Genomic DNA, 27,646 nt, shown 5'->3' with positions numbered 1-27,646 from the left:
CGTGGCCAGAGCATCAGCACAAACTTTTCTTAAGTCCTCTCTAGGGTTTTCTCTGATACCCCTCAGTCTAACAGCGTACTCCATAGATCTGAATTGCATCATGATAATCTCCTTATCCATCCTCTGCATATTCCCCTCCATTTCAACAAATTTCAAATCTGTTTCCTTCGTTTTAGTTTCCAAATCCAAAGCCAGATGATTAACTTTGCTGTCCACCTTAAGAACAACTTCTGACAGACCTGTGGCTAAAGTGTGTAATTTTTTATCAAGTTGATCATGTTTTTTAATGGTATCCTGAACCATTTCTTTAACCTCCTTAATTTCTTTGCGTAAAAAAGCATTTTCTTCCCTTATAAAGTCCTTGAAATCCTGATAATTTATTGTGGCACCTGGTGAAGCTTTTTTTTCCGTTGCCATAATTAATAATTCTTACAGCCGCCTCTAGCTGTCACCATTCAATTAACTTTCGTTTTCCTTAGGTATTCAGCTGTAAATTAATACTTGCAAATGTTTCTTTCTAAGTTGCTCGAAATTAAAACTTTGACATTTAAGTAGTTCAGGTTATGTAAACTGGCTTAAAGATTGTTAATAGTTAGGGTTGTTTCAGCCGTTCCGCCTTTATTGCCCCGGCTATCAGCAAGTAATTAGCTTTCGTTTTCTGTAGGTTTTCAGCTATAAATCAACGCCATTTTGAATCCTTTGTTCTAAGCCCACGCCTCTCGAACTCAGCAGTAGTGTTCTTTTTAAAGAGATTTCTTTTTTTTTTTTTTTCTTCCCCCAATTAAAACTTAAAATACTTGCAAAAGTCTTGCTTCCTTCTTGGGATGTTAAGATGTTAAGATGTTAAGGCTGCTCCCGGCGACTGGTTCTGCTTTTTTAGCAGAGGTTATCAAAAAGGCAGGAGAATACAACAACTGCGAAGGGGGGCAAACCTCGTCAGACTCCGGACTCCGGAGGGTACACAAGGGCTCAACCCAGCAGCTGAATCTCTCCCTCATAAATTCCAAGAATTTACGAGTATCCGAGGTGTTAAAGATCGTAAAAAAACACCTCTAACTGTCTCTTGATCTGACAGGCTAAAAAAAAGCCTGCCATCGGCACCGGGAACAAACCGGAAGTCCTTTCTTGCCAATTGTTCAATAAATCTCTGCAGTTTAATTAGTTGCATGGTCATTAAGTGAATCTGGCTTAACTCCACCTCCATTGACTTTGCTTCTCAGACGGTCGCAAAAGGGGATCATATGACCCTGGGCTGCTGCCATCCTGATTACAGACCGTGTGTGTGTGTTTGTGTGTCTGTTTCTGCAACCTGAAATGGCAAAGAAGAGCCTTCGGTGAGATGTTACAGATGTCCTCAACCTACGACCAGAATTGAGCCCCAAAATGTTCTGTTGCCAAGTGAAACGTGTGAAGGGTTTTTTGCCCATTTTGCAACTTAATTTGACATGGTTATTAAGTGAATCACTGCAGTTGGTAAATGAGTTGCATGTTTGTTAAGTGTAACTGGTTTACCCCCCACCCCCTTGCCTTTGCTCGTCAGGAGATCGGCAAAGGGGATCACATGACCCCTGGATACCGCAAGCGTCGTAAATATGAGTTGGTGGCGAAGCGTCTGAATTTTGATCTCTGGTTAGGGTCGTGTGAGCAATGATTGTAAATCTCATTTTCCATGCTGTTGTAACTTTGAACGGTTTGTAAATGAACTGTTGTAAGTCAGGGACTACCCGTATTACATGCCAGTTACTAAGTGGGATGCTTCAATCATCATAAAGACATGCCAGTTGACAAGGCACTGGCCTTGTCCAATGGAAGATTGACGGTTTGAAACCCGAGCTCTTCACAAAGGGGTGAGCTCCCATCCCTGGCTCCAGCTCCTGCCCACTTAGCAGTTCGAAAGCATGACCATTTTTCTTTATTGTAGAAAATTTAGAAAAATCGTCCCTGGGGACTCAAGGCAGCTTATTTGAATATAAAAATGTCATATAAAAATAATAAAAGAAAGTAATAACATGATAAATCAATAGTCCCCCACCCTACAAAAGACTAGTAGATAAACAGGTTACACTTCAATGGAAAGGTAACACTGTTCCATGGCCAACATGACATATAGGTAATGTTATCTAGAGGCATGTGGGCTAGATGACCATGGAAGCCTCTTCAGACAATCCTGGCTCCCTCACCCGAGAAACCGAGATGAATACCATGCTCTAGAGTCAGACACGAGTTACCTTTAGACCAGTGTCTGAATTTTGAACGTGTGACCATGGGGATTCCACGACGGTTGTGTGAACAATGGTTAAGCTTAGGGTTTGTTTAGTGTCACCCAAACTTCCGATGGTGGTTAAGTGTGGACTCTCTGAACTTGAAAGGTGATCTGAACAGTGGGCTTCTTGGTGCACTCTGAGCTGGGTGATTTTCTTGCAGACATTTCATAACCCAACTGGGTAACATCATCCGTGCTACAAGGGAGGTAGGATTGTGGAGAGGAGGAAGAATATAGTGGGGTCCTGGGTGATGTCTGAGCTGGGTGGTTTTTTTTTAATATATATATTTTTTTTTCAAAACAGACACAACACAAAGAATCCTCTTTCTTTACATACTGTAGAAAGTGTATCAGTTGGTTACAAAAGACTTTCGTGCATCTCTTCCACAGTCATAATTCATATTTTAACTCAGATATATTTATACATATTACCATCATCATACCTCCATTTTCATTTGACTATAATTGTTTGAACATCCTTCATCATAAAATATGACAAGATTTAAAACATAACCACATACTAGCATTTCATTTGCTATTTCTAATATCCTCCAATAACACTGAATCCTTATGGCCTATTCTGGCGAAACATCCATAATATTTAGTAACAAAGATTTCTAATCCTCCTTTCCAAATCACTGTTTACAATTTACATTCATTTTCCTTATGTTGTACCTATACGTTGTTATCATTATCCCTCCTTTATTTGACTCTTTATCATAACATTCCTCCCCCCCCCCAATAAACAAAACTTAACTAAATTTAACTTAGTTAAATTTAGTTAAGGAGGAGCCCAAGTCGTTACGATACGGACGTGCAGTCTCGATGTTCCGAGACTGCAGCCGATACTTTTGCCGCTGGGTGGTCCAATTGGACCTAAACCGTCCTGCAGAGACGGTGAACAGGAAGAATATATCTTGCTGATCTCAGGGACATCACAAAGTCCCTGATCAATCCAAGAGAAGTTCTTCAAAAGTCCAGCCACCAGGCTGATGAAGTCAGGATGGCTCCGAAACGGAAGGGTACGGAAAGAGAAAGTGTTTCCAGCTGGTGAGGAATTTTTACCGTTTTAAAAGAGACTGCCTATAAAAAACTTAAAGTTAATTTAAATTTGAGAACAGAAGAAATAAATGGCAGAATTAAGCTTTGAATGGTTTCGGACAGTGGGTTATCTTACTTTTTAAATGTTATTTTCATGGATGGAATTTATGCAAGCCTTTTAAAACGAATGGATTAAGTTTTCTTTTTTATTATTTTTTGCAACCTATGGACTTAAATTCTCCTTTGTGTGTTTTTCCCTTTTTCTTCTCTATTTCATTCAAGAATTTGACTTTTTTTTAAAACTTGGAATAAAAAAGACACAAAAAGCAACAAAGAAAATTGTAACAACAGAGGGAAAGAGGACACTGTTACTCGGAGGCTGGAGGTTTGTGTATTGGAAACAAAACACTTTCCTCACTGATTATTCTGGCTTGGCACTTCAAGGTCTCACTGTTTGAAGTATATCTTTGAAGATATACCTTTGAAGTATATCTTTAACCAGAGAAAAGTGAAAATAAAACCTTATTGTGAATTTATGCTTAATCTTGTAAAAACCTTCCAAGCCAGAGCAGCAGTGTTTGTCAGCTGGAGATAATGGCACAATCTCAACAGCAGAAAGAAACTTTAAGTTTGCAAAAGAGATTGTTAGAAATTCAGAAATTGTCAAACAGAGGACTGAACTGGGTGGTTTTCTTGCAGATGTTTCAGGAGCCAACTAGGTAATGTCTTCAGTGCCAGAAGTGGTTTGTGGGAAGAGGAGGAGTCCTGGGTGTTCTCTAAGCTTGGCTGTTTTGGTGGCCAGACCTTGAAAGCTTACCAAATGACCTTCCGGAGAAAATCTGAAATATGAAACTGAGTTGTTAAAAGCCGAAGACGAGAAAGGCTTAACCGAAGTTTGCTAAGTTCCCTTCAGAGCAACCTTGGATTTGGTTGTTGGGTAGACTTGTGTACAAATGGATGTATGTATTTCAATCCTTGTCTCTCTGATGCACCAAGCTGAGTGAAGAACACTAATGCTTGTGTGTCAATGCTTTTAGGCGCCGGCTGGCACAGCGCCAGTGGGCGATTGAGAGAGCGGCCATCATCTGTCGCTGGACATGGCTACAAGCTCAAGTGTTGGACCTGGAGTATCGGATAAGGCAGCAGACCGATGTTTACAAGCAGCTCCGTGCCAACAAGGTAAGGCAAACTTCCTTCCTTCCCAGAAGCATCTTCAGATGGGCGCCTTGAAAAGCAGTTCGTTTAGTGATACTGACTGTTCAGAACTTTATCATGGCACTTGAAAAAAACCAGGACCTGGGGAGGCTTTCATGAACCGTCGCAGCATTTCCTGCCCCCCTCCTTCCAGAGTCACAGTGCTCAAAATGTGTACTGGCTCGTATTTATGACAGTCCCAGGGTTAGAGGATTCCCTTTTGGGGCGACCTGAAGTCAGGTTCACTTAATAACCATACAGCTGACTTCAGAATTGCCGGGGTTCACTCAGAAAGGTCGTAAAATTGGGGCAAAGCTCACATCCCATCATCAGTGCAAGAGAAGTGTGGGGTTTGCTCTGTTTATACATACAGTCCCTTCTAGACCTGATGGTGTTCCCTAGTTGGGTCATGAAATGTCTGCAAGAAAACCGCCAAGCTCAGAGAACACCAAGGACCCCTAATTTATTATTTCTATTTAATGTGGATGGGTTTCTGTCCCCCCACAATTATTTTGTAAACTGCTATGAATCTACTGCCACAATCCACTGGAATACCTAAGTAGAATACACTATTCACTGATAAAAGTCAAAACATAAAAGAGAAAACATTTTGTCAGTATGCCAATGAATTCTCTTAAGACCTGTGCCATTTATTCAGTCCAAATAATAAACGTGGTTTTATTTTATACCAGTTATTTATTACTTCAAATCGAAGATGGTGGCTTACACTTATTTCTTTTTTTGAATTTTATTTATCTTTCTCTTTCCTTGTCTGCATTTGCCCAGGCTAAGCCATAATTAAATAGTTTTTGAGGCTTTGCAGGCTCCGGGCATCAAATCAGCGTCTTTCTAAGTTGTGTGATCTGGGTCACGTTCACTGAAATTCACCAGCACTCCCCCACCCCCACCCCTGCATGTGTGCAAACGCAGCCATTGTGTGTTCTGGGACCTGGCATTTGTTTGTAGGAACAGAGCCTCCGAGGTTTGCCTTTCAACGTTGGTGAATTTAACAGGGAAAAATGAGTATTTTATTGACTTGAGGCTAATAAAACAGAGGCTGTGATTTGCAACCGGGGAAAGATCAAAGGCTGGGGAATCTCTTACCTCCAACTAGACTTGAGGGAAAGTTTTGTAAAGGTTGCATTTATCACAAACATGTTGACTTACAACCATTTCTTGGTTGACCGTTCCAAATTACGACGGCACTGGAGAAAGACTATTTTTTCACACTTACCACCTTTATAGCATGTAATCTAATTTAAGAGTCCTGGCAACTGGTTCATACTTACAATGATTTAAGTAAACCTTGGTCACAGGATTCTCTTTTGCGACCTTTGGACGGTGTATCACACTTATGACCCTCTTAAAGCACGCTAGCTGGGTGACTTAGGGCCAATCACCAGGAGATGGTGAATTCTGGTACCACCTTAGGTTAGGGATGAAACCTAATTGAGTGACTTTGGGCCAATCACCAGGTGACGGTGGGTTCTAGTCCCACCTTAGGCCAAACTGGGTATATCAAAGCAGGGACAGAGCAGATCCCTGAGCCTCCCAGAAAGTATTTCGGTTGTGAAATCAGTATCTAGAATCAGTAAAGCTTTGAAGTAATCTCCAGAATTATGAGCATCGCACCATCCTATCTCAGGCAGGACAAATGCCCCATTTTTTTGTTTTTATTCGAGTATCCACTATCTATCCGTCTACCCTTAACAAGAGCTTCTAAATACAAGGGTTTCCCCCACCCCCTCCTCAGGGCCCAGTTATCCTTGGCAGCCTCCAGCAGGAAGATGGGCTGAAGCCGCCAAGCCGCCTGGCCTCCCCTGCAGGGTTGATGAATTCCAGGAAAACCCCAGCACTGCCTCCCTCCTCTCCCCACCTGAAGGTGCCCGGTGGAATATCGCCTTGCATCCCTTCTTATCTCCTCCAAAATGCTGAAAAACAGGTTTGTATTCTAGTGGATGCATCCGGTGGCAAGGAGCAGTGATTGACCCTGAAGGGAAATATTGGAAAAGTTGCATTGTCAAAGTCCTTATTTCTTTCATCAAGCAGGTGAAAAGAAAGAGATGATCTTAGATCATGGCCATTTTAAAAGAGGGGTGGGCTTCAACTCCCAAGAATCTCCCAACCAGCAAGCTTTAAGAGGGGAGGACCAACTCCCATAATTCCCCAGCCATCATGCTTTAAGAGGAGTGGACTTCCGATTCCAAGAATCCATCAGCCTTCATATTTTAAGAGGGATGGACTTCAACTCCCAGAATCCCCCAGCCAGTAATTTATTTGGCTGTGATAGGCTTCGTAGGGAGAGGGCTTCAAAAGCCGCAAAGGCGGGGAAATTCTGCCTGCCAAGATGGCAGATGGGGTTAAAAGTTTTCAGTCATTCCTTTCGTTTTAATGGTTTTAATTTTTTATTCATTGAATTTAATTTGTTTTGATTCTTACTCTCTTCTGGATTTTGCATTGCTGGGAAATAAAACTTGTTTTCAGAACAAAAATAAAATAAAATTGCATTTTTCTCTTTTAGAATTCTCACCTCGCCCAGTCTTTAAGGAACCTGGTCTGTCAAAATCCTTCCTGCACCCCCATCAACGGGTCTCCGGAGCCCCCCAAAGCCTGCCCATCCCCCCATCAAGTTAACGGAATTAGCAACTGGTGAGTTATCCCATAAGATTTCAGTTGATAAAATTTATAATGAACAGATCTTCGTGGTAATTATCCTAGAAGATTTAATTTGAGAACATTTATAACACAGATCCTTGTTGGTTGCCATCCCTTTTTCAAGGTCATTTATATTTTGATCTTTTTCTCTGGAATCTTCCAAGCATCCCTCGGCATTCAGCTGACAGGCCTAGAGGTTGCTGATTTTAATCTCTTCCCCCTTATTGAAAATATTTTTTTTTCCTCCCGGAATTAACCCATTGCTGAAATAAAGCATGAGGGTTATTTATTTGCCAGATTGTCAACTTGTTCCTCCGTCTCATTCTCATCCACATTAAAAGTTTGCTCTATTTTCTGGGATTTTCCTTCTTGAAAATTGTTTTGCCCTGGTGTTTTGAACAGCATCTGGTGTCTTTGCTTGTTAGCTTCTCCTACTTTCTGGAATCAAAAGATAGGATGGGATAGGTTAAGCTTTATTGTCATTTTTTACTCAGAGCACACTGGTTCTTATTAAAAGTGAATTCCTTCCTTCCTTTCTCCCTCACTTCCTTCCTCTTTTGTTCTTCCCTCCTTCCCACCCTTTTTCTTTGTTCCTTCCTCCTTCTCTCTTTCTTCCTTCCTCTCCTTCTTTACTTCCTCTATCTCTATTCTTCCCTCTTTGCTCCTTGCCTCTCCCCCCCCTTTCTTTTTTTCTTTCTCTCCCTCCCTCCCTTGCTTCCTATTCCTTTTATTCCTTCCTCTCTCCCGGCTTCCCTCCCTCTTCCATCTATCTATCCATCCATCCATCCATCCATCCATCCGCCTATTCACCCATGGCGACTCAAGGTGTCTTACAGAATAAGACGCTAGCAGACACATGAGCCATTTAATGGGCTCCCTCCCGCTCGGGGTTCCCCACGCCTGCTGGCAGAACCAGCGGAAGAGTATCAGAGTGGGGGCCATTTAATGTCTGTGGGGTTGATGTTCCAGAGTGAGGGGGGCCACCAAGGAGAAGGCCCTTCTTCTGGGTCCCACCAGGTGTGTCTCCCTCGGGGATGGGACCCACAGAGTTCCCTGCCTCCCTGCTCTGAAGGGCTGGGTAGATATGACCGGGAAGAGACGGTCCCTCAGATCACTTTGTCCCAAGCCATGAAGGGCTTTAAAGGTGACAACCAGCCCCTTGAATTGCACCTGGAAGCAAACTGGCAACCAATGCCGCTCCCTCAGGAGAGGTGACATGCGCACACTGGGCTCTGCACAAAACCACGCGGGCCCCTGCATTTTGCACAACCTGGAGCTTCTGGATGCTCTTCAAGGGCAGCCCCATGTAGAGCATGTTGCAATAGTCAAGACGGGAAGTGACTAGGGCATGAGTGACTGTGAGTAGGGATTATTGGTCCAGAAAAGGGCATAACTGACGCACAACGCACAGTTGCGCAAAGGCCATGACCATCACCTGTGGTCATGAGTCCAGGAGAAACCCCATATTGCCTTCTTTCCTTTCTCTTTCTTTCTTTTCTTTTCTCTTTATTTCTTCCTCCCTCCCTCCCTCCCTTCCTTTCCTTTCCCTACCTTCTTTCTTTTCTTCCTCCTCCCCCCTCTTTCTTTCATTCGTTCTTTCTTTCTTCTTTCTTGCTACATAGCAGTGATATTCCCTGGTACATTTGTCACTGGCTGTATGAAACCAAGACCTACTTTCCAATAAAATGTACGCAAAGGCTGATGACAGAGCTTCCCCAGCGCAGTCACACAACAACATGGGGACACGTTGCATCTTTGAACGGGGTGCTAAGTCCCTTTAGTGGGGACCGTCGACACCTTTGAACGGTCATAACTCAAGGACCCCTTATAGTTGCGCTACTCATTTCCTGCTGATTTCTTTTGCAAGGATTCTGTGCAGGAAGATTGTCATTCCTTCCTACACAACAACATCCCCATTGTGTCTGGAATATTTCTCCAGCGGGACCGTTTCTTCTCTTTGACCCTCCCAGCTTGAGCGCCTGTGCCACCAGTGGCAGCTCTGCAGAAGGCCCGACTGCCGACCGGCACCTCAAGAAACCCACACCAGTGAACCACAGCCTGCCCGGCATGGCCTCGGCCCTGGACAACAGCTGCGTGGCGGCCCGGATCCGTCCCATCTGCAGGTACAAGAAGCGCCGGCTGGTGAGAATCAACTCCATCGCTCACCTGAACCGAAAGGTAAGGCTGAAGGTGCAGTCGATGCAGACATTTCAAATGGGGTCGCTGTTTGTCTCTGGGTTGGGTGGTTTTCTTGGAGATGTTTCATGACCCAGCTAGAGATCATCATCAGTGTTAGTGATGATGATGGTATCTCATTTCGGTCCTATAAAAAAAACCACCCAGCTCAGAGAGCACTTGGTAGTCCTCCCCCTCCTCCTCTCTCTCTCTGTCTCGCTCGCTTGCTCTCTCCAAACTCCCCTTTCTTGTAGCCCTCTTGCTGTTCCCTAATTGGGTTGTGAAACATCTAAAAGAAAACCAGCAAGCTCAGGCAGCACCAAGGACACTCCTCCTTGTCCCATCACTGATGATGTTCCCTAGTTGGGTCATGAAGCATCTGCAAGAAAACCACCAAGCTCAAAGAGCACCAAGGGACCCCCCCCCCCCAGTCTTCCTCCTCCTCCCCTTCCTTTTCCTCAGTATAACAGAGTCAGAAGGCACCTTGGAGGTCTTCTAGTCGAATCCCCTGCTCAAGAGGAGACCCTTATAGAATCACAGAACGACAGAGTCGGAAGGGACCTGAGAGGTCCTGTAGTCCAACCCCCTGCTCTAGTGGGATCCCCTCAGCCGTTTCAGACAACCGGTTGTTGGTTTTCTACAAAGCCTCCAGTGATGAAACCCACCTTTCAAGTCCTAGGCCCAGGGGACCTAAGAGCTGTTCAGATTATTGTCATTGTTGTCGATGTCGTTATCGCTGTGTCCTCTCTTGCCCTGCAGCCACCGAAGCCTCTCAGCCTGAAGTGCACCTGTGAGCAGCCCAACTCCTGCATTTTGTGCGACTTCAAGGCCTCGCTGCCGGCCCTCGACCCGGAGGCCATGTCCTTGGAGGAACGGATCGCTCTGCTGGACTCCGGCTTCCACCCCATCCTCTCCTTCTCACATGGTGAGTAACTAGACACCGCCTGCAACTCCTCCTCCCCCCCCCTCTGAAATTACACTCCGGCCTCCTTCACTCCCCCCCCCCAATCCGTTCTGTTTGCAGACACAAAATACAGGCCTTACTTTCCTTGCCTTACTACCACAGTGGAGTCCAGCATTTCCTTTGCTAAGTAAGACAGCGATGAAGGGAGGTTTGCCTCCTTTTATGACCGTTCTTGCCCCTGTTGTTTAGGGCATCCCAGCCGTGGTTAAGTTAGCAAGACGGTCGTTGAGGGCATCGGGCCTTCCCCTTGGACTTCGCTGATCGCGAAAGGAGATCTTGTGAGATCGGGACACTGTGACCATTATAAATACAAGTCAGTTTCCAAGCCACGTGTATCCCAATGGTTATTAAGTTAGCAACAGTGAATTGTGCTTTCCTTGTTGACCTTGCTAGTCACAAAAGTGGATCGCGTGACTTGGGACCCTGCAACTGTCATAAATGTGGGTCAGTTGCCAAGTGTTGTATATTGCAGCAGTTGTTTAGTTAGCAATATGGTTGTTAACGTGAGTCGGGCTTTTCCCATGGACTTTGCTCATTGGAAGGTTACAGAAGGTGATCGCGTGACCCCCGGGGACCCTTTACCCGTCATAAATGTGAGTCAATTGCCAAGCCTTGTGAATTCCAGCAGTTCTTAAGTTGGTCACATGGTCATTAAGTGACTCTGACTTTGCTTGTTGGTGAGTCGTGGAAGGGGATTGTGTGACCCTCAGGGATCCTGCCACCATCATAAATACGAGTCACTTGCTAACGGAACGGAATAGGACACATGGCGAACTTTTTTCTTACAGCATGCCAAAATTGCATCTGCGTGCCCACTCAATCTCCCCACCCAGCTGCTTATGCATGCATGACACCCACACTCAGCCACGCATGCACGTGCAGCCCCTCCCCAGGCTCCAGAGGCTTTCCTGAAGTCTGGGGAGGGCGAAAACGGCCTCTCCTGGCCCTCCAGGGGAGGGAAAAATGCTGACAGCTGGAGTGCCACCAAATATGGCTCTGCGTGCCACCTGTGACACGTGTGCTGTAAGTTCGCCATCAGGGCAGTAGAATGCAGCACAGAATATAGAATGGAACAGAATGCAGATTAGAAAACAGAATAGAATGCAGAACTGAATAGAATGGAATGGAATAGAATGGAATGGAATAGAAAAGAGAAGAGTATATAGAATATGGAATAGAATAGAATTCAGGACGGAATAGAATGAAATGAAATGGAATGGAATGGAAAATAGGATATGGAATGGAATGGAATAGAATGCAGAATGTAACAGAGATTAGAATAGAATAGTGGAATGGAATTAGAATAGAATAGAAATGAATAGAATAGAAATAGAATAGATTAGGATTGAGAATAAGAATGGAATGGAATGGAATAGAATCAAATATTTACTGTCACTTTAAATGTGTATTAATCAGCATACATTAAAATATTTCCTTGCATTCAGCCCTCCAAAGATAACCATTGTGCATATACCCACATGCACGCATACTTATGACCCGGAGGAACACCACGGCCTTCATTCCAGTGTTTACATACACAAGGCGAAAAACAAGAGATTCCCGCCAGATTATGAGATGTACAGTGTAAGGACCCTAAGTGGTCAATGCATTATTCACAGAGGACTAATCCCTTGACCTCTGCCTCAACTTTTGTAGGGTTCAAATGCCATTTATTTATTTATTGTTTATTGTTTTAAACAGGCAACCCTCTGCATTTACACTTCGAGGCCTTGCTCCGAGAAGACCATTGGCGGACCCCCAAACCCAACTTTCAGAAGCCACCCCATGCCGGCTTGAAAGACTTAACCAACAATGTCGGTTCCCCATCGCTTTCTGCTCCAGGTAAAGTAACATGATTTTTTTTTCAAATATATTTATTGTTTTTGCATTTAAAACAGTGCAGCATTGTGAAGTCAAAAGTGACCGTACAATCACATTATATACAAATAATCTCATCCAATAGCTATTAGCTACTTAATACATTATCCATCCTTCTATCCAATCACATTATTTACAGTTTGTTCCAGTCTTGTCACCTTGTCTTATAACAATAATAGAATCTGTTCCAGACTTCAAAATATTCCGATTCCCCTTTATTTTTTAGTTCAAGGGGGAGTCTATCTGCTTCTGCATAGGCCAAATTTTTTCTAGGTATATCTAACTCTGGTGATTTATTTCCTTTTTTCCAATACTGCACATAAGTTATATGTGCCACAGTTAGTACATGTATAATTAATAAAGCGCATCTTTCTTATACCCCTCCGGTATTATGCCTAGGAGAAAAATTTCTGGTTGGACAAAATTTGATCTCTTACCATTTGTTCCAACCATGATTGTATCATTTTCCAGTATGTTTTTGCCTTATTCCATGTCCACATATGATAAAAAATGTCTGGTGTTTTTTTGTACTTCCAACAATTTGGGGCCGAATTTTTAAACATTTTGGAGAGCCGTGCTGGGGGAAGATGCCATCTGTAGAACATCTTATACATTTTTTCTTTATAAGCTGTGGCCATTGTTAGTTTCCGATTAAGTATCCAAAGTTTTTCCCATTTAGCCAAAACCACATTATAACCAAAATATTTTGCCCAGGCGACCATAGTTTCTAGTATAATAAAGTTCCCAATCCGGTACGCCAAATCCTCCTTTTTCCTTAGTGTCTTGCATAGCTTTGAGTTTTATTCTTGGTTTTTCCCCTGCCATATGAATTTAGAAATCAATTGATTTAAAATCTTTAAAAAAACTTTTTCTAATTTAATGGAAATGTTCTGAAACAGAAAAAGAAATTTTGGTAGTACATTTAACTTTGTGACTGTGATCCTACCCATCAGGGACAATTGTAGGTTTTTCCACCTTTCTAAGTCTTGATTAGTTTTATTGATCAAATTAATATAGTTGTGTTCTTTGATGGACACACACCTCGCTGATAAATGTATACCTAGATATTTCACTGTTTTGACAATTTGAATACCCAATTTCTTCCTCTTTCAATTCGGATGTCATATTTTTAACTAACATTTTAGTCTTTGTCATATTTACTTTTAGACCCGCTACTTTCCCATACTCTGTCAATTCCTCAATAAGTTTCATACCAGACTTTAAAGGATCCCAACACGAAAACTAAATCATCCGTGAAAGCCTGTAACTTAAATTGTTCCTTTGTAATTTCTAGTTCTTTTATCTGCTCCTCTTTACGCACATTCCTAACTAGAACTTCTAGAGTTAATATGAACAGCAGTGGGGATAGAGGGCAACCTTGTCTTGTACCTTTCTATATTGCTATACTTTGCGTTAATTCACCATTAATTATTACTTTGGCTTTTTGATTTGTATATATTGCTCTGCTCATGTTTATAAACTTATCCCCAAATTCCATGTGTTCCAATTATTGATGTAAAAATTCCCAGTTCACATTGTCGAATGCCTTTGGGGCATCGAGAAAAAGTAGTGCAACCTGTTTTTCATTATGTACTTCATAATATTCGAGAATATCCAGCATAGTTCTCATATTGTTTTTAATTTGTCTTCTGGGAAGGAATCCATTTTGATCTGTGTGGATAAACAATGTGAGGAATTTTTTCAACCGTTCTGCAATTATCAGAGCAAAAATCTTATCATCTGCATTTAGCAATGAAATTGGTCTGTAGTTTTGTGTAGACATTTGATCTGAGTCCTCCTTAGGTAATAAGACAATGTTAGCCTCCATCCATGATAGTGGTTTCTTTGCCTCTTTCAACACAGCATTATAAACCTCCATCAGCGTTGGAACAAGCATATCCTGGAATTCTTTAGATATTTCCACTGGCAGTCCATCCGGCCCTGCTGTTTTATTATTCTTTTGTCTTTGTATGGCCTCAATTATCTCTGATATTTTTATTTCCTCATTGAGCATATCTTTTACTTCCTCTGATATCTTTGGCGAATCTGACTTTTTCAGATACTGTAGTATTCCTTCCTTTGTATAATCTCGGTTTTCTCTATATAGTTCATAGAACTTGGGTAATCCTTTTATTTTCCTCTAATTGATAACAGATCTCGCCTTTTTCCTCTTGTAATTTATTAATCCAATTCTCTTGCTTCTGCTTCTTCAACCTATAGGCTAGCTATTGCCCGGTTTGTTTGCATTCTCAAAAGAAATTTTGTTTTGATTTTTTTATAGATTGTGCCAGTTTTGCTTTTTCAAATATAGCCACTTCATGTTTAATTAATTTCATACTTTCTTTTATACTTCTATTTTGCAGTTTCTTTTGAAGTTCACTCTCTAAATTTCTGTATCATTCTTTCAACTCTCTTGTTTTTTGATTCTCAATGTTTTTCTTCCTACTTGTAGCCGATATCGTGACCCCCTCTTACAAATGCCTTAGTTGTATCCCATAGGTTTTGTATGGATGTGTCTCCTGGCCAGTTTTCTTTGAAGAAGAATCTCAGTTCCTGACTGACTCTTTTAATATATTCCTGATCTTTTAGGATTGTTCTATTCAATGATAACAATAACTGCCCTTTTGTTTTTTCCATATAATCCTCAAGGGATTGGGGTCAGCCCATAGATTGAGTTCTATGTCTATTTCCTTCACTTCCAAAATTAACTCCGACATCCAGACCATGTCTATCATTGACCAGGATTCATGTCTATTTGAGTAGAAGGTATATTGCTCTCCCTCTGGACATCTTTCTTGCCATACGTCAGAGATATTTAATTCTTTGGCCATTTGGAAGAATGACCTGGGCAAAGTTCTCATAACTCCTTTTCTCTTCTTTCCACTGTTATAGTTCCATTCCTGGTCAACCTTAGCATTTAAATCTCCCATTAAGCAAACATTTTCGTTTCCCATCTCTCTGATAATGCTATGTAATCTATAATAATAATTTTCCTGACCTTCATTAGGTGCAAAGTAACATGATTTTGTGAGGGTTCTGTGTCTTTTGGACGCCACGTCCCATCTCCCTGGTGGGCCTTGCAGTTCGAAAGAGGGATTGGAACCGGTTGCCAAACATCAGAATTTCAATCGTGGGTCATCGTCACCTGCTTTGGAATATGGGGCAGTCCTTGATGTATGACCGCTGATATTTCTGTGGCGGAGGAAGACTTTAAAATCAATTTGACAAACGTTCTCATCCTGGTCATTAAGTGAATCCCAGCTGTTGTTCAATGAGTAACATAGTTGTTAAGCGAATCTGAATTTCCATTTGACTGGAGCCCTAATTTCTCTGGCTCGCCGAGACATTAAAAAAACTCGCCTGTTTTACAACCTGTCTGGCCATACAGTCATGAAATCGGTGCAGTGGTTAAGTTAGTCAGACAGTCGTTAAGCGAATCCGGCTTCCCCATTGACTTCTGTTCACCTTAAGGTGGGGAAAGGAGATCGCGTAATCCTGTCATAAATACAAGTCAGTTGCCCAGCGTGTGCATTTTGATTGCACGATCATAAATCTAAAAACCAGTCCTAAGTCCCTTGTTTCAGGGCCATCTCAACTTCGAACAGTTGCAAAATGATTGTAAATCGAGGGCAACTTCCGCGAATGATCAGAAAAGATTTTAGCGGAGTCAAAAAACCTGGGTCAGTCATCAGACCCCAAACCCACAATCGAATCATCCTTATGATGGATTTGATTGTCTTCTATCCCATTCCCTTTTTTCTCCAGGTGCTTTGTTGAAAGGATTGGCTGGCTTCGGCCTCTGCGCCCCGCGTCCCTCACCCAACAAACTGGGCGCTTCACTCCAGGTGCCGCCTCTGTGCCTCGAAAACCCTCCCATTCTGCACGCCAATCATGTGCCTCCTCATCCCGCGACAGCCAGCAGCAGCTCTGCATTGGTAAGTGAGCCGGAAGGAGACATGTGGAAATGGAGAGTGCAGCTCCATCTCTTCCAGCACTGATGACATTCCCTAGTGCAGTGATGGCGAACCTTTTTGGGCTCCTGTGCCAAAAGCGGGGGGAACGCAAGGGGGTCGTACGCAGGCGTGCCATACCCATAATGCTATGCGCGAACCCCCCCTTGCGCATGCACGTGCACATGCCCGGCGCATGTGTGTGACCCCTCCCTTTTGGCCCGCGATAGACCCATTTTCCACCCTCCCCAGGCTTGAGAAGCTTTCAAGGAGCTTGGGGAGTGTGAAAACAGCCTCCCCCACTCTCCTGAGGCTCTTTGCTGTGTCTCGGACTGCACTGGGGGAGAAGCATTTGCAATCGGTGTCTGCCCCACCCACTTCCCCCACGGCAGCTTCTCCTTCTTCTGGCTGCTCCGTCAGATTAGGGGACTGGAGATTAAAACATGAAGAACGGTTGCAGGAACTGGGTATGTTTAGCTTAAGAGAAAGAAGGGCTAGGGGAGACATGATAGCAGTGTTTCGATATCTCAGAAGTTGCCACAAATAAGAGGGAGTCAAGCTATTCTCCAAGACACCTGAGGGTAGAACAAGAAGCAATGGGTGGAAACTAATCAAGGAGAGAAGCAACTTAGAATGGAGGAGAAATTTCCCGACAGTTAGAACAATTAATCAGTGGAACAGAAGTTGCCTCCAGAAGTTGTGAATGCCCCAACACTGGAAGTCTTTAAGAAGATGTTGGATAACTATTTGTCTGAAACGGTATAGGGTTTCCTGCCTAGGCAGGGGTTGGGCTAGAAGACCTCCAAAGTCCCTTCCAACTCTACTATTGTATTGTATTGTACCCCAGCCAGAAGCAGCACTGTGACAGCCGCTGGGAGTGAGGGGGCGGCGGAGGCAAGGATGGGCAAGGGTTTCCCTCCCTCCCCACATGAGTGGGCTACTTGCATGGCTCTAGCCCACAGCTCTAATGAAGATCCGCAGTCCGGAGCGCTGCTACTTCCAACGATGACTCGGGGGGTTGGGAGTGGGGGGCACCGTTTTACGGTGGTTCTCCTCCTACCTGTCGGATCGGTCGCAGTTTGTGTTGACTGGAGGGCAGAGATCGACCCCCAGGCGCGTCACTTGTGGGGTGCCCCAGGGGTCGGTTCTCTCACCCCTCCTGTTCAACATATACATGAAACCGCTGGGCGAGATCATCCGTGGTTTTGGGGTATGGTATCATCAATATGCTGATGATACCCAACTTTTCATCTCTACCCCAAACCACCCAAACGATGCCCTCAACGTGATGTCCCGATACCTGGAGGATGTGCGGATCTGGATGGGGAGGAACAGGCTCAAGCTCAATCCCTCCAAGACTGAGTGGCTGTGGTTTCCGTCATCCCGATTTGTACATCTTGTTCCATCTTTGACGATAGGGGGAGAAATTTTAGCCCCCTCAGAGAAGGCTCGCAATCTGGGAGTCCTCCTGGACATGCGGCTTAGTTTCAAAGATCACCTGATGGCCGTGACCAGGGGGGCCTTTTACCAGGTTCGCCTGGTACGTCAGTTGCGCCCCTTCCTGGATTGGGATGCTCTATGCACAGTCACTCATGCCCTCGTCCTTTCTCGCCTGGACTACTGCAATGCTCTCTACATGGGGCTGCCCTTGAAGAGCACCCGGAGGCTTCAGCTGGTCCAGAATGTGGCCACGTGGATTATCATGGGGGTACCTAGGTGCTCCCATGTTACACCCCTTTTAGGCGGCCTGCACTGGTTGCCGGTTGTTTTCCGGGTGCGATTCAATGTGATAATTATGACCTTTAAAGCGCTCCATGGCTTAGGCCCAGGGTACCTGTGAGACCACCTACTGCCACCAGTAGCCTCCCACCGTCCAGTGTGATCCCACAGAGTTGGCCTACTCAGGGTGCCCTCGGCCAGACAGTGTCGGCTGGTGACCCCCAGGGGGAGAGCCTTCTCTGTGGGAGCCCCTTCCCTCTGGAATGAGCTGCCCCCGGAGCTTCCCATAATCCCTGACCTCCGGTCCTTCCGACGCGCCCTAAAAAGTTGGCTTTTCCAGCAAGCCGGCCTGGCCTGTTAATTTTAACTTATTTTAAATGTATTGTCTTTTAAATTTGGTTTGTTTTTTTTGGATATGGATTTTATCTTTTTTAACTTTTGGGATGTGTGTTTTTTTAATGTTGTACACCGCCCTGAGTCCTTTTGGAGAAGGGCGGCATATAAATCCAAATAAACCAAACGAAACCAAACCAACCAGGATATATTCTGCCAGGCCCTTGGTGGCGTCTTTATGTGGGCAGCTCGCCTCCCTGCCAGCAGCTCATCCAGTGTCCTGGCTGGAAGCAGTAGCGCAACAGTTGCCGTTACCAGGGGCGAAGGGGTGGCGGTGGAGAGAACGGGCGACCACCGCCCCTTCATCCTTTCCCCAACAGTGGTTGTTGCGCTTCTGCTTCCAGCTGGGATACTGGCAGAGGAGCTGCTGGCGGAGAGGTGAGCTACCCACATAAAGACACCACCGAGGGTCTGGCAGAATATATCCCGGCTGGAAGAAGCAGCGCAACAGCAAAGGAGTAGCGATGGCAAGGACAGGCGGTCCCAGGCTTCCCTCCATCCCCCCCGGCCGAGCAGACTTCTTCAGAGCTCCAGCCTGCAGTTCTGATGAGGAGCCACGGTCAGGAGCGCTGTGCTTCCAGCCGGGATATATTCTGCCATACCCTTGGTGGCATCTTAATGCTGGTAGCTCACCTCTCCGCCAGCAGCTCCTCCGCCAGCATGCCAGCTGGAAGCGGAAGCGGAAGCGCAACAGCTGCTGTTGGGGAAGAGACGAAGGGGTGGCGGTCGCCCGTTCTCGCCACCGCCACCCCTTCGCCCCTGGTAACGGCGACTGTTGCGCTGCTGCTTCCAGCCGGGACACTGGAGGGGCTGCTGGCAGGGAGGGGAGCTACCCTCATAAAGACGCCACCAAGGGCCTGACTCACTGACATGGGAGCAGCTGCAGTGGCTGCCCGGTTGCTCCTGCCCTTCCCCCTGTGGCTGCAACTGCTGCTCTTCTGGGGCGCCCGAGCCAGCCAGGCACCCCAGACTGTGGATCCTCATCAGAGCCGCAGCCTGTAGCTGTACATGTAGCCCGCTCAGGTGGGGAGGGAGGAAAGCCCGTCCTTGCCGCTGCCGCCCACTCGCCCCCGGCGGCTGTCACAGTGCTGCTTCTGGCTGGCGTGGGAGTGGCTGCAGGGGCCGGCTGGCCACTCCTGCCTTTCCCCTTGTGGCTGCCGCTGCTTTTCTGGGGCGCCTGAGCCGGCCAGGCCCTTCAGACAGCAGATGAGCCATGGGCTGGAGGGTTGGGGCTATGCAAGAAGCCCGGTCAGGTGGGGAGGGAGGGAAGCCCCGACCACAGCTCTACTAAGAAGCAATGGCCAGGAACCCCTCTCTTCGTCTTTTGGCACGCGTGGCCGTTGCTCTTCCTGTTGCTGGTTTTTGGAGTGCATGTGTGCCAGGAACCAGATCACCAAATGGCTGACATGCATGTGCACCCTAGAAACAAAAATATCATTTTCCTGGCGTGCGCATGCGCACCGGGCGGCTCCACTTCTGCTTTCTGGCACGGCAATGCGCGTCAAGACCAGCTGGCTGCTGCGCCCGAACCCAGAAGAGGAACTGGTGATGGCTCCGCGTGCCAGGAGAAATGGCTCTGTGTGCCACTTCTGGCACGTGTGCCATAGGTTCGCCATCACGGCCCTAGTGGGTCGTGAAACGTCTGCAAGGAAACCCTTGGAGGGAGGTCCAAGAACCCCATGATTGCCATTCTTTTCTCCCTCCTCCTCTTACTTTTCCTCCTCCTCATCTGTTCTCTCCTCCTCCTCTTTGTCATCTTCCCCCTCCTCCTTTCCCTCCTACCACTAATGACGTTCCCTAATTGGAAACAAAGCGTCTGCAAAAAAATCACCAATCTCAATGAGCACCAAGGACCCTATAATCCTTCCTCCTACTCCTCTTTTTCCCCTCTTCCTCTATCTATTGTCTCCTCCTCCTGCTGCTCTTATCTTCTTCCTCTTCCTCCTCTCCTTTCTAGCACTGATGGTGCTCCCTAGCTGGGTCATGAGATGTCTGCAAGGACCCAGCTCAGGGAACACCATGGAGCTCCCCAGTTCTTTTCCTCTCCTCCTCCTCCTAGCAGTGATGAGGTTACAACAACTGTCCCCCACCCCATTCCCCCTCTCAGAACAGTAACTGAGCTACATAGATCCCGTTGTGTAATAGGGAACCCCCCCCCCCCCCCAGGGTGACCAAGAGTGAGGCTTTGCCTCCTGTCCGTCCCATCAAATTCACCCAAAAGACCCTTTCAGGAATACAACACCCCTCGCTCCTACCAAGTGTCAACATTGACCCCAGCGTTGTCTTTTGCTGCTTTGTTTGTTTCACCAATTGTGTGTTGTGTCCCCCCCCCCCCACGCCCAGCAGCCTGCCAAGAAGAAAAAAGTGGAAACTTCCTATGATATCAACAACATCGTCATTCCGATGTCCATGGCCGCCGCCACCCGGGTGGAAAAACTGCAATATAAAGAGATTTTAACCCCCAGGTGAGTTCCTTTTTTGGGCGGAATTCTCAAATCTGTTTCCTGACGAAACCAGAATCTGGAATTTTAATTGAAGAATAATTGGAATTTAAATTGGGGATGTCGTTTCATTACTGGGGAGTCCTCAACTTTACGGCCGCAATTGTGGCCCAAACTTTCTGTTGCTGACAAAGACGGTTGTTAAGGGAGACGCTTGGTTGTGAAGTGGAAGCGTTGGTGGAGTGAGTTAGGCCCCATTTTACAACTCTTCCTGCCATCATCGTTAAGGGAATTGCTGTGATTGCTAAGTTAGTCACATGGTTGTTAAGTGAAGCATTTTGCAATGAGTGTTGCCCCATTTTATGACCTTACTTACCACCATAGTTAAGTGAGTGAGCGTGGTTCCTAAGTGAGTAACACAATTAGCATTGTTTGTCAGGTTTGCTCCTTTTTGTGACCTTTCTTGCCACTGTCGTTAAGTGAATCATTGCCATTATTAAGTGACCCACACAGTTGTTATGTGAAGCATTTTGCAATGTGTTTTGCCCCATTGTAGGACCTTCCTTGCCACCATCATTAAGTGAAGCCCTGTGGTTGTTAAGTGAGTCTCATGGTTCTTAAGTGAACCATTCCTTAAGTGAGTTTTACCCCATTTTAGGATATCCCTTGCAACTGTTGTTAAGTGAATCCTGCATTTGTGTGAGTCACACAGTTGTTAAGTGAAGCATTCCTTAAGTGAGCTTCTCCCCATTTTAGGACCTTCCTTACCACTGTTGTTAAATGAATCCCTGCGGTTGTTGAGTGAGTCACACGGTTTAGGGAAGCATTCCTTAAGTGAGTTTTGCTCCATTTTGCGACCTTCTTTGCCACCTTTAAGTGAACCCCGTAGTGCTTAAGTCAGTCACACGGTCGTTAAGCGAATCCTGTTTTCCCCTTGACTCTGCTTGTCAGAGAGTCACCAAAGGGGATCCCAGGACCCTCATAAATCCAAGTCTGTTGCCGAGCATCTGAATCTTGATTGTGTTTCCCTGGGGTCATTGCAAGCATCGCAAGCATGAAAAATGCCTCCCGAGTCCCTTTTCCCCCCCAAGGCCTGGCATAACTTTGAATGGTCACTAAGTGACGCATTGTAAATCAGTCGATCACCTCTGTTTTTCTCCCTTTAGCTGGAGAACGGTGGATCCCAAAGAGTTGGTGATCTTGGAGGAAGCGGAGTCGGAGGTAAGAGAGAGGGCGCCCTCCAGGTGGCCCACTGTAATTGTGGCAGGCCCTGTGTTTGTGTGTCTGTGTACATGTTGCATGACTGCAGCCACAATCGGGCAAGGGCTACATTGGGTGTTGTGAATTCAGGAGTGGAAGAAGGTGTGTGTGTGTGGAGGGGGATGCTGCCTCCTGATTGTAACACTGGCTGGTATGATGGGCAAGAGGGAAGGGCCTGATGGTGTTCCCTGGTTGGGTTGTGAAATATCTGCAAAGAAACAGCCTGGCTGAGAGAGCACTAAGGAGCCTTCCACACACACACACACCCCGCCCCTCAACCATCCCGGCCCTCCTCCTTTCTTCTCCCTTCTCTTCCACCCTTCTTATTGCTCCAGCTCTTCCTTTTCTTTTTCATTTTCCTCCTGTTCCTCCTCTGTTGTAGCACTGATGATGTTCCCTAGTTGGGTCGTGAAATGTCTGCAAGGAAACAGCCTGGCTCAAAGAGCAGCAAAGATCCCCCAGTCCTTCCTTCCTCCTCGTTTTCTTCTTCTTCCTCCCCCTGTTCTTTGCAAACCCCATTCCCTTTTAGCACTAATGATGTTTCTTAGTTGGATCATGAGACGTCTGCAAGATTAAAACCCTGACTCACAGAGCACCAAGGACCCCACAGTCCTTTTCTTCCTTTTCTTCTCTTCCTCCTCTCCTCAATCTCCCCCCCCCTCCTAGCATTGATGATGTTTCCTAATTGGGTCATGAACCATCTGCAAGACTAAAACCCAGCTGAGAAAGCACCTGAGACGCCCCTCTCCTTCCTCCTCCACCACCCTCCCTCTTCCTGCTCTTTACAAACATTCCTGCCTTTCAGCAGTTCCCTAGTTGGGTCATGAAACATCCGTAACAAAATCACCCAGCTTAGAGAGCACCAAGGATCCCATAGTCCTTTTTCTCCTCCTCCTCCTCTCCATAAACCCCCTCCTTTCAAACACTGATGGCATTACTCAGTTAATCAAAGGTCTGCTAGAAAATATTCAAACTCAGAGAGCACCAAGGATCTAACAGTAATTTTCTTCCTCCTCGTCTTCTACCTCCTTCTCCTCCACTCTAAACTCCTCTCCCTTCTCGCACTGATGCTGTTGCTTAGTCAGGTGATGAAATGTCTGCAAGAAAACAACCCAGCTCAGACCACCCACAATCTTACAATCCTCCTCCCCCTCGTGCCCCACCGTCCCCACATCATTTCTGAACTAGATTGGAGACCTTTTGTCCTTTCTTTTGTTCTAGCTGGAAGACACTTCAGATGAAACATATCTGAACTATCACCAAAAATTTGAAGAGCTGGAACGGGTCCGCTGGGATTCCTGGACCGGAACGTCCTCTCAGAGACGAGGAAACAGGTATTTGTTCCCACAGGCTCTTGTCTGCCCCTCCAGAGAGTCTCTTTCCATGCAGAGAGGTGAGTTGATCACAGGTTGAAGAACAAACTCAACTTGCCTCATATTTTCTCTGCCCTATCAGCCTCGGCATTAGCATGTGGGTAGCTCTTGGGGAATTCCTAGATATACTGAGATTACGTTGATTAATCAGATTCAGAGAACGAGGAGAGACAGACGATGGATGGATAAAAGAGATAGGTAGAAAGAGATGGATAGGTAGATGATAGCTAGATATTATATGGATAGAGAAATGGATGGATGGATGGAGAGATAGATAAGATGATAGCTAGAGAGATGGATGGATGAACAAACAGATAAAAGAGGTAGATTGGTAGACAGATGATGCATAGATGGACAGGTAGATGATAGCTAGAGATGAATGGATAGAAATGGATGGATGGATGGATAGACAAGATGATAGCTAGAGAGATGGGATGGATGGATGCAAAGAGGGATGGATAGATCGGTAAATAAAATAAAATAGTTAAGATGATAGCTAGAGAGTTGGATGGAGAGGGACAGATAGATAATACAGATTGGATGGATGAATATATAGAGACGGATGGATGGATAAGTAGATAAGATTATAGCTTAAGAGAGGATGAATGGATGGCTAAGATGACAGAGATGATATGGATGGATGGATGGATGGATGGATGGATGGATGAGATGATAGCTAGAGATGATGGATGGATGGAGGAATGCATGGATGGAGAGAGAGAGATGAATGGATTATACAGATTGAATGGATGGATGGATGCATACATAGATACATGATAGATGATAAAGTAATAGCTAGAGGGAGGAAGAGGATAGATATAGATGAATTGATGGACAGATACAATATCGAGGCAGAGTGGATGAAGGTATGAATTGGATGGACAGACAAACTAATTGCTGCAGGGCTGGGAATCCTGCTTTAGGGATAATAATGCAGCAGGAAGAAGCCCCAAGGGTGCTGAAAAAGACGCCCAGTGTTTAGAATCATGTGGCATCTAAATTATAGAAATAAATGATTTGATTATGTCTCCAATCTAAATCAAATCCCTGAAAGGGGGTGGGGATAGAAAAGTCACCAACTTTCCAAAACTGTTTGCCCAACCTACACACACACACACACACACACACACACACACAAAACACACACACAAAACACACACACACACACAAATGCAAGGGATCATTTGTTCCAGGATGTTCTCTGAAGTCTCTGGTTGGGCCTGGCATACTTTGGAATGTTTCTCTTTTCCCAGTGTTTCTCCCATGCCCCAAAACATGTCCTCCGATCTCTGAACTCCTTTTGGAGATACACCTGTCGATGGACACCCTTTTCTGTCATTGGGGTGGAAGGAATAAGACAACACACACACACACACACACACACACACCGCTCCATCCACCATCCCAGGACCTCTTTTGAGACCCTGCTAAGTTATACTTCCTGCTTGATGGGGTTCTCTGTTCCTTCTCCTTCCAGGAGCTCCTCCCATAAAGCTGACGGGCGCTGGGTGCCTCCTCCCAGCTGTCAGGACAGCGTGCCGAATAGTCTTCACTACCCTCAGGGTGCCAACTCTCCCACTGCATCACTCAGCCCGGACCCTTTCAACGTCCCAACGTCCCTGGTGTTAAGAGGCCGAGGAGGGAATTCTTTCAGTGAAGACTCTTCCTTCAACACAGACGAGATCCAGGTGAGACTTGGTTCAGAGAGCTTGGTTATTCCATTAATAATGCACAGTCCTTAGGTTATGACAGTAACCGAGAGCAAAATTTCAGAAACTGAGAGATGGGGTTGCAAAGCACAATGTTGTAACTTAATGATAGCAATTCTGGCAGTCCCGATTGCTATCATGAAGCAAAAAGTTCATGTAACCTCGGCTTCCTGTTGGCTTCCCCAATGACTGCATAGAGAAGCTAGCAGGAAGCATTGAAAATTGGAACTATAGGTAGTCCTCAGCTTACGAACAGTTTGTTTACAGTACTGAAAAATGGGACTTATGACTGTTTTTACACTTATGACCCTTGCAACCTTCCCATAGTCAAGTGATCAAAATGTAGCCACTTGGCAACTCACCTATGAGAGATTCAGTATCCCGGGATCCCCTTTTGCGACCTTCTGACAAATAAAATCAACGGAGAAGAACGATTCGCTTAACAACCATGTGGCTGACTTCACAACGGCGGTGATTCACTAAACATTGCGAGAAAAAACGTAAAACGGGTCAAAATTCACTTGGAATAACTGTTTCACCTAGCAACCTTTATTTTTGGCTCAGTTGTGCCTGTCAGTCACAATAGTTGTTAAGTGGATCACTGCAGTCGTTGACTTAATAGCAGGGCTGTTAAGTAAGTCAATCTTCCCTATTGACTTTGCTTGGCAGAAGGGGAATCGCATGACCCCGGGACACTAACAGTCGTAAATACAAGTCATTGCCAAGCGCCTGAATTTTAATTGTGTGACCCTGGGGACACTGCAACAGTCTTAAGTGTGAAAAATGGTTATCACTTTTTAAAGTGCTAGTGTAAATTTGAATGGTCACCGAACAAATATTTAGATGTCAATGACTACCTGTATTCCCGCATAGGTATGTCGTAACTTCAAATGATCACTAAGTAACCCGATCGTAAGTCGAGAAGTATCGGTGTGGGTCTTCCTTTGCTGAATTTTCCTTCTCTCACACTGACCCTGGTGTTCTTCCTCTCCTCTCCAGAACGTCCCGCCTTGGGAACCCCGCACCTTCCCACTTTCCGACACTGACTACCAGGCGCTCCATGACCCCTCCCACAAAACCTTTGGCCAGCAATGGGACGAAGCCTTGAGGACTAACCACATCAATGCTGCCGGCCTTTCTAATCCGAGAGAGGCGCTTCCGGCCAAGTATCAGGCACCTCCCGAGGACAATGATCGGCAGCGCCAGGCCGAGCCTCGTTGCTTCGTCGCGTCCACACTGAACAACAGATGACCTCTCGGGCCCCGGAGAGAAGACGTCGGGAGAGTTGCACCCACACTCTAGAGAGGCATCACCGAGCTCGGCTGGCGAGCCAGGCGCCGGGAAAGTCGGGCGCATAGCGGAGGTCCATCTTTGGACTAGGAGTTCCTCACGACTGGCGAAAAAGGGCCGGCAGGGGCCATTCGCCGAGCCTCTGTGGGGCGGGAGGAGGGGGTGACCTGGAGAAGCCCATCGGTAGGTGGGAGGATCTGGAGCACCACACAGGAAGGAAGGCTAGGGGCTGCGGGAGGCCACCCCCACCTAAAAAAGGGGGTGAAACGAAGAGGCCGCAACACACACCAAGAGGCGATGCTTGGGAATGGATGCCGTTGATCGGAACCTCAAAAGCAGGAGGGAAGTGTGGATTATATGGGGAGATTGATTAGTGGACGATGGCTTTGTCCCCGGAGCCGCTGGTTATTGGGGTGGGGGTTGCGAAGGAAGGGTCTGCAGGGAAGGGCGATAAATTTCACACAGTTTATCATTTTGATCTACGCCATTCTGGAATCCACGGTTTTCTGAACGCAAAACCTGTTCTGGAATCGGCGGTTTTTCCTAGCTCGGAATCATGGTTTCTCCTGATCTTGGGGGGGAAAAAACACAAAATGATCAATCATGATTGCAACCGACGCTTTCTAGACTTTTCTATTCAGAAAAGTGGTCGATGCTATGCAGTTGTACGGAAATTCTAATGTAATCAATAAAAGGAACCTGACCGGATGAATAACATGGGCTCCAAAGTGATCATTGGGAGGTGGGGGGGGAGGGTTGCAAATAATTTTTAAACATCATTTTTCAATTTTTAAGGTATTTTTAAAATATGGATATTTATTCTTAGTCATCCAGAAGCTACTTCAGTTCTGGTTCTTCAGTGAGAACTGAAGGAAGCTCCTTGGATTAGAGGGGAAACTTCTCCATAGTGAGGGGGAGGATTAGAGGGGAAACTTCTCCATAGTGAGGGGGAGGAGTATCCAGACAGGGTTAACCTTGTCCTCTCATTGATTGACTGAGTCAGATAAGCTCTGTGGACACGCCCACTGGTCACCAGGTACTACCCAGTTATCGACTCAGTCCACTCACTGTACGGTTGACCTGGATCTCCAGCAATTTAATAGAAATTAAGGGGAAAAAAGACTTGGGCCCACGAATTTTGCCTCCCAGCACCGCTCTTTAGCCTCCCATCTTCAAAGAAGGACTGCCACAAGCCCTCTGGGGCGGCACGCTGCCCTTGCCACGGAGTGAGACCGGAGTCACTCAGTGAGGACCTTTGCCGGGCAAGCAGGGAAGTGGGCACAAGCAGGCAAGCGCAGGAGTGCTCCGCTGCTCCCCTCAGGGTCGAGCAGCGAATTGCGG

At 45.9% G+C, this 27,646-nt stretch overlaps 1 protein-coding gene across 3 annotated transcripts in view; it reads left to right on the top strand.

The window, feature by feature from the left end:
- Positions 1-27,034, top strand: part of LOC309381394 (KAT8 regulatory NSL complex subunit 1-like) — a 36,623-nt gene extending 9,589 nt beyond the window's left edge. Inside the window, exons 2-13 of one of the 3 annotated variants that reach the window (XM_081932337.1) lie at positions 4,342-4,483; positions 6,252-6,440; positions 7,020-7,147; positions 9,124-9,331; positions 10,088-10,253; positions 11,994-12,134; positions 15,936-16,105; positions 20,576-20,697; positions 21,840-21,894; positions 23,155-23,267; positions 24,784-24,994; positions 26,015-27,034. In XM_081932337.1, coding sequence (XP_081788463.1) covers positions 4,342-4,483; positions 6,252-6,440; positions 7,020-7,147; positions 9,124-9,331; positions 10,088-10,253; positions 11,994-12,134; positions 15,936-16,105; positions 20,576-20,697; positions 21,840-21,894; positions 23,155-23,267; positions 24,784-24,994; positions 26,015-26,266 — 1,897 coding nt within the window. In that variant the 3' untranslated portion in view covers positions 26,267-27,034. The remainder of the gene's footprint in view (positions 1-4,341; positions 4,484-6,251; positions 6,441-7,019; positions 7,148-9,123; positions 9,332-10,087; positions 10,254-11,993; positions 12,135-15,935; positions 16,106-20,575; positions 20,698-21,839; positions 21,895-23,154; positions 23,268-24,783; positions 24,995-26,014) is intronic. The other 2 variants (XM_081932338.1, XM_081932339.1) reach the window with 2 other exon arrangements.
- The last annotated feature ends 612 nt before the right edge of the window (positions 27,035-27,646 follow it).

Source organism: Natrix helvetica, assembly GCF_964273705.1.
Source record: "Natrix helvetica genome assembly, chromosome: Z".
NCBI lineage: Eukaryota > Metazoa > Chordata > Lepidosauria > Squamata > Natricidae > Natrix > Natrix helvetica.
This window is presented reverse-complemented; position numbering and strand designations above follow the sequence as displayed.